At 40.1% G+C, this 11,653-nt stretch overlaps 1 protein-coding gene across 1 annotated transcript in view; it reads left to right on the top strand.

The window, feature by feature from the left end:
- Nucleotides 1-266: 266 nt before the first annotated feature.
- Nucleotides 267-11,653, top strand: part of LOC101858549 (centrosomal protein of 135 kDa) — a gene marked incomplete in the record, with an annotated part of 53,199 nt that continues 41,812 nt past the window's right edge. The window contains 5 exon segments of the mRNA XM_013081058.2: nt 267-619; nt 1,159-1,291; nt 2,825-2,992; nt 3,507-3,634; nt 4,415-4,513. Coding sequence (XP_012936512.1) covers nt 431-619; nt 1,159-1,291; nt 2,825-2,992; nt 3,507-3,634; nt 4,415-4,513 — 717 coding nt within the window.

Genomic DNA, 11,653 nt, shown 5'->3' with positions numbered 1-11,653 from the left:
AAATTTATTTACAATTCAGTAGGCCTATTTTTTGCTGTTTATCAGTCTAGCCGTCTTTTATTAAGTATGGCTAGCCTAGCCGTTTAACCACCATTATGTACGGCTAGCTTCTTCCTTACTTATACTTCAACTACTACGACTACTTCTTCTACAACTACTACGACTACTTCTTCTACAACTACTACTAGCACTGCTACTACTACAAGTACTACTATCTATTACTAGACTACTACTAATTACTACCATTACTGATGTCACAACTACTTTTTCAACGACTACTACTCTGCAACAGATCAAGGTTGCTCAATAGTTTGTGAATTTGATTTCTATTGCAGGCTGAAATGAACCTGAAATCTTGTACATATATCTGTATTTTCACTTTCTCCTTTCATATATGTTTCAGTAGGGATCTGTGGTGTTGTAGAACATCATGGCTGCCTCCTCAACGGCGTCTGCTCAGGCACAGCAGAAGTTCAGCAATATACGACGGAGGCTGGATCAGTTGGGCTACAAGCAGACCTTAGGAATTGAATCTCTGCCTCTTGTGGAAAAGCTGTTTGCAGACTTAGTTCATACAACAGAAAGTTTGAAAAATGCAAAGTTGGAGCTGTCTAAAAAGGTATAATGTTTTTAAATCCTTTAAAGCCTTCTTATGCTGTTAAAATAACTTTTCAACGTAATTCATGATTATATTTACCTGTCACTGTCTAAAAAAGAAATATTTAAAAAGATAGATATTCAATGGTATTTAAGTGCCCCTCTGTATTCTGTACAGGGATGTCTCAGGTGATTGCTGTTTATGTAGGTCATTCAGAATATGGAAACATTTGGGGGAATGGCTCTATCTACGCTGTATTTGAAAAAAATTCTCCAACATCAACACATAATTTCCGCTGATAGTACATACAAACAATAAATTTTAATTGAGCCCATCCTGGTGTGGAAATCTGAATGTTTTGTCTGGAAAAAGACTTTAGATTTGTCTGCAATATCTGAAACAAATTTTATTTGTGCCTATTGGTAAACTTTTAAAAGGCTTGTTTTTAACAGTAATAGGCTTGATATCAAGGTGTGACAGGACATTTTTGTCTTTGAGATTTAAGTTGAAACAATGATATGTGTGTTTTACGTTTGTTTTGCTTTGGTTGTCGGTTGCAGACTGAGGCAGACACGGACGTGGAGTCAGCCGTGGAGCCCTACAAGAGTGACAATGCCAAGTTGATAAGAGAGAACAATGAGATGCACATGACGGTCGTCAAACAGAAAGAGGACAGTGACACAGCCATAAGAGGTGATTTCACACTGGGCTGTAAATTTTAAAAACATTTTTGGGTAGACTGTGACTCCCATCTCTCATTGTTGGAGAAGCCTTAATGGACTAGTTTAGTATGTTTGTTACTGTGCAAAGTTAAAAGGGGGTGGTTGGAGGGTGCCACTGACAGATCAAACTTCTTTCCTTATCCGTTGCTGCATGTGTCTGCTACTGATCCGTCCATCTCCTTTCCTTTCCCTCTGCTTTCTCGTGTCTACCACTGATAGGTCCTTCTCCTTTTCTTTCCCTCGTTATTTTTGCGGCAATGAATAGCGACAATAGTGTGGGTGTGTTTCTTTTTACTGGTACTTGCAGAATTAAAAGCAGGTGGTTGGTTGGTGCCACTGATAGGTCCTACTTCTTTTCTTTCTTTCTGCTGTATCAATCTGTCTGCCTCTCTTGCTTTTTCTTTGCACTAAATTACCATTATTGTGTTGTTATGCTTCTCTATACTCACTCAACTGAGGTGTGTTGAACTAAGGTTTCTTTAAAGTAAAAAAAATCGTACTCAAAATGTGGAAAATCTGTACTTAATGTTTATCTTACTTCTTCCTTGTACTGACTGGCAGTTATCATGTGGAGGTGCTTCTGTCTTCTCATACATGCAAAATTAAAGGTGGATGGTTGGAAGGGCCACTGATAGGTCCTGCTTTTTTTCCCCGCTGTTCTATGTATGTCTGTCTTGTTTGCTTTTTAGTTGCACTGAATGACTGTTATCTTTTCATTCTTCTCTGTCACTCTGTTGTATCCGCCAGTCTATGGTTATCGCTACAATGTCCTTCTTTTTATTCTAGCTCTAACATTTTACCGTCTCAACTGGGGTGTGTTGAATTTGGGTTTGTTGAACTGGTATTTCATAACAGTTTAATCAATCAAATTGAATGTCTCATAAAATTTGTACAATATTGAAAGGTGTTGGCAGTTCCAAGCACATAAATGGTCTTGTCTATCTGCCTACCTTGATTTTTTCCCTTCACTAAATTACTGTTTTTTTTGGCCTGTCCCGATGGTATTATGCACCCCGCCACCCTGCATAATTTAGCAAAATTTGATAATTTTTTTCATAATTTCTGGTTATTTTCCTTTATCATTCTTTGTTAAAATTAACAGAATCGCTTAATTTCACATTTTTGGGCTCAGTTTGCATAATTTCCGAATTTTTCTTGCATAAAACGACGGGAACAGATTGGCTCAGCCCTTGGTAGGGAACCTCAAAACTACGGGAGCTTGGAGAACCTACAGCGAACCGCAGCCTTCATGCTAGAGACTGGGTTGTTCATTGAAATAAAGATAAATGAGAAAAAGAATAGGAAATGACTGTTATTGTTGGATGTGCTTCTCTTTACTAATCCATAGCAAGTGGTTTGAGGTGAGGGTGTCACTAGTAGGCCCGTCTCTCCCTCAATTGTGTCTGTCTGCTTATCTTTCTTTTTCCCTTCGCAAAATTATAGTTTTATTATAAATATGTGCTTCTTTTCACTGTTGATTCTAACTCTGTACATGAACACACAGAACTGAAGGCGTCATTGAGAGACCTGGAGCACAAAAATGCAGATCTGAAGTTCCTCAACAACCAGTATGTACACAAGGTCAAGCAGCTGGAGCGTGAGTCCAAGGACAAGTCGGACACAATACTCAAACTACAGGAGAAAAATTTCCACGCTGTGGTGCAGACGCCCGGTGGGTTTCTCTCTTCTGTGTGTTCCATAATTCCCTTTTTTAAAACCTCAACTTGAGTTGGCACTTACAGGCTGCAAGAGGCCTAATTATTTGAGAAATTCGCCAAAAAAAATTGAATCAAAGCCTTGGCACGAGAAATTTCTTCTTGTGTTGAGACTTTTACACAACTGTTTTGTGATTTACTCTTGTGCTTGCACTTTCCTATTTATTTTCCTATTTTCTTGCTACATCTACCATGCTCCATCTGCTGACTTTTTGATGTCTTTGGTGTAATGGTTAAGCCCTTCAGCATTGGAAGAAGATGAGTTTGATTCTTATATTGAGAAGTTATTTTATTGAATATCTTTATCTGTCTGCTGGAATGTTGTAACCCCTGCCCCCCCTCTTTTCAGCTTGGGCTAAGAGAGAGAGAGAGAGAGAGAGGAGAACATATCTATCTCAAGTCTGTCACGTGTGTTTGAACAAGAATGAGTAAAGTGAGTGTAAAGATTTAACAAAATATTTTTGTTTTCAGGGGGAAGGAAGAAGAAGATTCCGTTTAGACGACAACGAATGGAAATTGACCAAGCTGTCCCTGAGAACGGAGGTTTTGGGTTCAACATCCCCCCGCCAGATGACCCTTATGTTGCTGACCTACTTCAGGTAACTCCTTGTGATTGCAGAAGTCAGAATGAGAGAGAAAGAGAATGCGAAACAAGAGAAAAAGAATGTCAGAGAGAGTGAGAGAAAGAGAGCCGGAGAAGGAGAGAGAAAGTATATAGGGGAGGGGGTGGGCAGGAAGAAGCAGATGAAGGGGAAGGGTGCAATCCATCCATAATTTTAACTCCTTTATTGCCATGTAATTTGACGTGGCATTTCTAGGGTGAAAATAATTATATTTTGTAATATAGGCTTTTGAATGCTAATGAATTGCACAGAATAACAGAAAAGTGACTTTTTTGTTATCCTGTGAAATTGATATAGATGTAGTAATATTTGTATATTTGACCGTATCAAAACTGCTTACGTCAAAGGTTTGAGGCTGTTCTTTTTTACATGGCTATCTACTCATTAAAACTGAATGATGCACATTGATGCTTGTGCACAGGTTTGTTGCTTGACATTTTGTATGAAATACTTCTTTGAGAAAACTTCCTGGCATGTCGGTAAACGTGCATGTGTGTGAGTGTGTGTATGTAGATGATTCATGCTTTTTGTGTAAAATTTAATGGTTTCAAGTCTGATTATGTGTGTGTGTATGTGTGGGAGAATGCTATGTTTGTAAAATTTTATGAACTTAGTAGTCTGTTTGAATGTGTGTGTATACGTGCATGTGCATGCGTGTGAGCGTGCATGCGCGTACATGTGCGTGTGTGTGTGGTAAATACTGTGTGTAAACTTTGATGATTTCAATATTCAGTTTACATGTGCGTGTGTGTGCAGGTGGCAGATGCTCGAATAGCAGAGCTAGAGGCAGCTGTCCAGTCAGCAGCTGACCAGAAGGACGTCACAGACAGAAAACTACAGGGCTTCAGAGAGCAGGTCAGTGTTCTGATATTGTTTGTTGCGGATGTTTGGATGGAGCCTTTTGTAGCTCCTACTTCTCCCACCCCTCACCCACCCAAGTTTCTTCCTCTTCTTTGTTGCTTTTGTCTGTCTTTCATTTCTCAGCACTGAGCGAATGACTGTTGTTGTGTGAATGTGCTTCTCTTTACTCACACAAACATACGAACAAAAGCAATCGTTGCTGAGGTGCTTGTCTGTCTATTGTTTTGTCTGTGTTTTGTTTTTTTAGTGCATGTGGGTAGTTGGCGGATGCTCTGACATGGTATGTTCCTTTTTTCCAACCAAACATCTATTGTCCTTATCTCTTGTCCTTCTTTTTTTTGTGTGCGTTTGTTACTCTCTTTTAACACCTACTCTTTTGCACTTATGTGAACTATGTGTGTTACAAGTGTTTTAAAACTTTTACAAGAACAAAAAATGTCAGTGCATGGCAGGGGAGAGAGGTGGGAGCAGGAAGGGTTGCCAAGGGGAGTAAACAGGGTTTTTCTTCCCTTGAATGAGATGAGTCCTGAGTGCTTACCTCCCTTTAGTTTCTGAACCCCCACAGTCATGATGCCGATAATGATATCTCTGTTCCTGCCAACGATGGTGTACAAGATACATTTTTACACTCTTGATGTCTTATTTTTGGCTTGCACAGCTTCTCCTGTAGTGTTAATGGGGTTGGCCATGTTTTATGTCTTTGGACCCTATGTGTCCTGCACTGCTGGAGGATGTTCTATCCATGTGATCTCACAGAGATGTTGCCACCAGTGTTTAAGAAGTCATTTGCTTCAATGTATAGTGTTGACAGACAACTTGTAAAATGAGTCAAGCTCTTATGTTTCTATTGTAACATTTTGTTTGTTTGTGAACATTTTGGTGTGTTCTGCTTCTTCGACTCCTTACGAATTTAAATGTCGTCTCAATCCGTTCCTGGTGAAATGTGACTATTGTCATGCTTATGTTGCATTAACTACTACTAAAAATTTTGACAATGGTTTAAATGGGAATGCTCACCTCTTCAAGTGAGACTGGTTTTGTCCCTTTGAGATAATTTCCAATGACACCTCTTATGCTTTGATGATTGCTTTTCTTTAGTAAGCTTGTCAGCTGTTTTGTTGTTACAGGGATGGGGATTCTCTGAAAATTTTCGGAATTCGAAATTTCTTTTTTTTTTTTAAATTGCCGACAATTGTACAGTTGCATTATGGATTTGAACAATTTCTTGCTGTGGGAAAGTGGGTGTTAACAAACTATTGCTATTGTATTTTTTTTATTTCATAAATTTTGTTTGTTACCTAGTGAAATAACACCTTATTGTAATTCTTTAAAAAAAATTCAAAACACTCTCAGAGACTACGTTTTTAAAGTTTAAAACGTAAATTTCTTCCCCCTGACCCTGTGCTGCTGTCGCAGAATCTTTAGAAAAATATTTTGGGATTAGTCCCCATCCCTATTGTTACTTGTATTGTAGACTTTTGTGGCTGAGTGAGGTAGCAGTGTTAATAGCGGTGTCTTTGCCCTTCATTAAACTGCCTAATTTGCTTATTAGGAATTATTCAAAATGCATGTATTACCTCAAGCTAGCATCTGTCATGAGGGTCAACTCAAATCATCAGACTAGACGAGCGGGCTGGTTAGTTGGTCAGGACCATGGCTACTAATTATATGCTCTCTGGGAGAAATTGTACTCTTGGAATAATCTAGATTTTTCTATAAGTGGCCCTAAATTAAATGAAAAAAAAACACAATGTGTACACCTGTGAGTTTAGTGAATGTTTGGAAAATGTAGATTGAGTGTAGAATGCTGAGACAGATTTGTTCGAAAACTTTCTTTAAATCGAGTGTTCTCTTCATTTGTCATGACTGGAATGTTAAGGGGAGATAGATGAGTGTACTTATAGGTGGTCATTAAGATGTTAATGCAGGTTATTTTAACACAACCTGCTTTGATGTAAAAATAACAGTATGACTCAAGTTGGTTGAAAGATGGTGACTAGTAGTTTCCCCTATGACAGTTAAACAGTATGACGCGGTTACTTGGTAGTTTTTCTTGTAACAGTTGAACACAGTCACCTGTACTTTTTCTTGTGACACAGTCACTTCAAGTTGCTCTTGTTACAGTTAAACACAGTGAGGCTACTTCTGGTTGTTATTTTAACAGTTAAACTTATGCAGTAACTTGTAGTTTTTCTTGTAACAGATAAACATGGTCACTTGCAGTTTTTTTTTGTTGACAAATAAAAATTGTTACTTGTAGTCTTTTTTCTCCCAGAAGAACTGAGGCATGACATAATGTAGGTGGACAATATTGTTGAGATATTTTTAAATATTGGGTTTGTTTTGATCCTCTCCGGTTCTTTCTATTTAGACAGTCTCTCTTTTTGCCTTTGTGGGACCTTGTCATTCATGTTTGCATTTTGTATGTATATGCATACGCACACGTGCATGTGCCTGTGTGGGTGTGCGTGTGTTTGAGAGTGAGAGTGTTTGTGTGTGTGTGTTTTAGGGAGGGATGGGGCTTTGAGAAAAAAGATTTAAGGTATGAGCAATAGGGGAAAGAGACTGACTAGAGTTAAAAGAAAGGGTATGGGGTAAAGACTGAGAGGGCAGTGAGAGACAGAGAGAGGGGAAGAGAGAGAGAGAGAGAGAGAGAGAGAGAGAGAGAGAGAGAGTATTTGAGTTGGAGAGATAAAGAGAAATTGAGCAAGAAAAAGAAATAGATACATTGAGAGAGAGAGAGAAAGAGAGAGAGAGAGAGAGAGAAGTTTGTAAAAAAAATAAAGACACTGAGAGACTGTTGCTGCTTATTCTACAAATTCGCTTGCAATGACAACTGCAAGGTGAGGTCTGTGTGGCAGTATTTTGTCTTGCCAGTACACTACCACCATCTGGCTGTGTTGCCCAAACACATTTGTCCACCCTGGTATTGCTCTCATCTTACCAGGGTAAGGTCCTACTGTCCCTCTTTCTATTGCGCCATCTTTCTTGTTATTTCTAAACATTAATTGACTGTTCTCGTGTCGCTACGCTTCTTATGATTGCAACTCAAATTCTGTTCGTGTTAAATATTATGTGAGTGGGTGGTTGAAGGTCACCACTGATGAAAGCCTTACTTCTTTACTCTCCCCTCCCCCCTTTTTTGTGTCTGTCTGCGGTGCAATTTCCCAGCATTGAACGATTGTTACTGTGCTTTTCTTTACTTAAACTCAAATTCAATTTCTGGAGTAGTCAATGAGACGGTGATATTAGGGCACCGTTGATTGGCCTACTTCTTGTCTGCCTGTGTGTCTTGCATTTTCCCAGCATTAAATAACTGTGTTCCTGTCGATGTGCTTCTTTCTACTAAAAACTCACTTTCATTTCCAATGAAAGTCAGTGAGCTTGAGATCTTTGATCGTACATGTATCGTGCGCCCTTAGAAACGAAGTGACTATTCGGACTCGAGTCCGAATATGAAAAAATGTTATTCGGACTCGAGTCCTCGAGTCCTCGAGTCCGAATATGAAAAAATGTTATTCGGACTCGAGTCCGAATATGAAAAAATGTTATTCAGACTCTGATTCTTGTCCAGCATGACATCACTTCCGACTTCCTGTGACTCGTGACTCCGGCTTCCTGTCCTGCCTCACTCGTGACTCGCCTCAGGCTGGGTAGAGACCGGGATCACTTCGGGCAAAATGGCGTCAAATTGTGCCGGAGCCGAGTTTTTATCTTATGATGAATTTGAGGCCGGCCTGAAAAGTTACAGCGCTTCTAACAGAGCTGGTAGTAACGGAGTACAAGTACTCCGGTACTTGTACTTACGTTACAATTTTCGGTACTTTTACTGTACTCCGGTACATTTTTGAAACCAGTACTTTTACTGTACTCCGATACTTTTTATAAAAGTACTTTTGAGTACTTTTTAAGTACATTTTGAGTACTTTGGTAGCTTAATGAAAGGGTAAGTGCAGGCACTTCTGATCATAATTTACGGAACAAAAACCCGATCAACCGCCAAGAGTTAAAAGTTGAGATCAAAGAACGGCCCGTCGCCTCAAAGATCAGCCACTATCGTGAATGTGATCACAAGCGTTGTAAAACTCCATGAAACGGTACAGTGTTTGCTCCAGACGGGATCACACCAAGGTGTGAACTGACCGATGCGTTTCTTTTCCCCAAACATCGCACTCGCATCTGACCTCACCACCTAAACTTACATCACTCCCTGGGTGGGTAGGGCCTACAAGTTCGCTCCAGGCGGGATCACATCAAACTGTGAACTCTTCCCTGACCATTGAAAGCAGTTTTTCCCGAGTCTGCGAGACAACCTGAATTTTAATTAGTGTGGTCACATCGTAATGGTGCGTAACGACAAAGGAGGTGGGGGGGGGGGGGGGACTCAATCAGAGATGGAAAGCTAAAATTGTTGGACAGGTAAAGGGGAGGGGCAACTGGATAAACGTAGATAAAGATCTCAAGACTCACGATAGGCTAATGAGTGTGTATATATAATAATATTTATGGCATGCCTCATGCCACTGTGATTGGTAATCAAGGTTGACCACTCTTTGCTTGCCATATGTCATAAATCCACCCAGGGGTCACGTCAGTTCATGGGTCACTGTAGATTCTTCCTTGGCTTCATTGGCTAAGATCCCATATTTTCCTTGCTTCCGAGCACTGGGATCTTTGGCGGAGACTACTGCAGTAGAGAATCTTTGGTTACACTACACTTACTAGACTCTAGGAAACTATTGTATTTTGGTTTGCCGTTGGCGCCGTGGACTACACAGTGTGACCAAAATCTGTCAGACCACTATAATCAATTGAAACTGAAACTGTGTTCTCAATGTGTATCTTACAATTTTTAGGCTGTCTAAATTTCTTTTAAACTTTTTTTGGGTGGTTTTTGCTTAAGGCTACATTGATTCCTTGAGGATTTGTTAATGAAGAATTCAATGCACTTTTCCATTTCTATGCGGGCCATTTTCATCAATTTTATGTTTTCTTAAGAGCAACTTTGTATCTACATTTTTCAATTTAGATACTCTTTCTGTAGAACTTTCCAACCTCTAGGACTGACTTACATTTGATCACATTGTCTTGCTCAAACAAGTTCTATTCATAATAGCACTTACCCACTAGTTGCGTCTGTTCGTTTGGGTTGTTTTTTGTTCAACTTCACGGACCATTTCCACCGTTCAGTGCGTACATTGTATATTCAAATGCTTTGTATACTGTTTACATTTTTAGTAATAAATAGTCTAATTTGTCAAATATACTGGATAAGTTATAAAATATGATGTTTTGCATAAGCGCTGAAGTGTTTTAGCATATTAGCAGAAAGTACTTAAAATGTACTCGTAAGTACTTTTTTAAAAAGTACTTGTACTCAAGTACATTTTATAGGAAAGTACTTTTACTGTACTTAAGTACATTTTTTTAGATTGTACTTAAATTTGTACTTAAGTACTTTTTTAAAAGTACTTTAACAGCTCTGGCTTCTAATAAATGTTTATTTGTCAAGAGGTCATCAGAAGCAATTAAAGATGGCTCGTTAGCGTGTGTCGGGGTCGGATGGGCGGCCTGCACACATGTGGCGGTGTGTGTATGTCGGGGAGGGGGGGGGGCGCTATCGGTCCGGGCGTTGAACGTCGCATACGCGTCAGTCCCCCCCCCCCCGGGCAACTGATCGTTATTACAATAATAAGCTAGTCTTGACGTAGATCTACGTAATGAATTGTGCGCTGGTCTATGGAATCAAAAGTTGCCGTATGCTCGGCTCTAGACTGCAACACAACTTTTTGTTGGTAAACAATCGATCTTTTTTTTATACAAAGCTCATAATATGTAGGTGCCAGGAGATCTGCTAATCTTCAATTTTACCCTTTTCTACAACAAAGAAAGTGGTAAACATGGGGGGTTGGGGGGGGGGGGCGTATCAATGAGGCGGCGGGCATCGGATCGGCAGAAAAGGTGTGTGGGAAACTAAAAAATGGCGGAAAATTGGAAGCACTGAACGTTAGATCTATAGAACGAAGACACTTCCTTTTTTTCCGGACTCGTGTCCGAATAACATTTTTTCTTATTTGGACTCGAGTCCGAATATGAATTTTTTTTATTCGGACTCGAGTCCGAATATGAAAAAAATGTTTTTCGGACTCGAGTCCGAATAATGACGGCCCCTTAGAAAATAGCTAACGTTTGAAAAGAGGCAAAAAGAACAAAACTTTAAAAAGAACTCCGCTGTTTCTGTGCAGCACTGTGTTCCTAAATCGATAAATATGGTTCCACTTTAGTCAGACAGATATAGATAGGACATTTCCCTCTCCTCTTGCTGTGGGTTTTTAAAACAGCTATAAACTTTTAGAGTGGCATTGATTTTGCTTGCTTTTTGAAAGCGTCCGTCCTCGCTGAATGCACATTGGTATTAACTCCCCTTTGTTAACACCGTGCGGTCTCCCTCGACGCTCGGGCACAAAAGCGCGAGTGGCCGCCCTTGTTACTAGGAAAGCTTTCGCTTGACAACGCCTCCGAGCCTCCATTATCGCCGCGTCTCTCAAGACTTACCTCCCCCCTTTCTTTCATTCTCCTGTCACGGCCTGAGAGTGGAGACCCAGCACAAAAATGTGATAAATGAGTCGTGGGTCGTGTCGAGGTGCGAGATAACTCTGTATTGCGTTGTATCGATTTCGATATCGTTGACTTGAGAGTGTACGGTTCGAACTGAGATAAGCAACTGTGTTTACCGGCCAGGCTTTGTCACTACAGGCTCGTTTTAGTGAACCTTGCTAGTTGAAAGCGAAATGCGAGCTTTTAATATATTATATAGCTATCTGAATTCTTTTTTTTTTTCGTATACAAAGCTGGCCTTGCTGTTGTCCTGCGCTAGCATTGTCAAATGCGGGAACACCCCTCCCCCCCCCACCCACAAGTTCTGTTTTGACACAAAAGCTGGACCGATCCCTCTCAGAATGGGAGAAAGATGTGGAATTAATGGAGGATATGCTGAGGATTTGTCCCTCCTGATCGATTTGCATTGTCGACCTGCTCGGTCCTGTGTTTGTGTTTAGACAAGCTAGCTCTTGTATACAGGTGTGTGTGTGTGTGTGTGTGTGTGTGTGTGTGTGTGTGTGTGTGTGTGTGTGT

This window comes from Aplysia californica, unplaced genomic scaffold, assembly GCF_000002075.1.
Source record: "Aplysia californica isolate F4 #8 unplaced genomic scaffold, AplCal3.0 scaffold00113, whole genome shotgun sequence".
In the NCBI taxonomy this organism is placed as follows: Eukaryota; Metazoa; Mollusca; class Gastropoda; order Aplysiida; family Aplysiidae; genus Aplysia; species Aplysia californica.
Note: the sequence above shows the minus strand (reverse complement) of the source record. Positions and strands in the feature narration are given on the sequence as shown.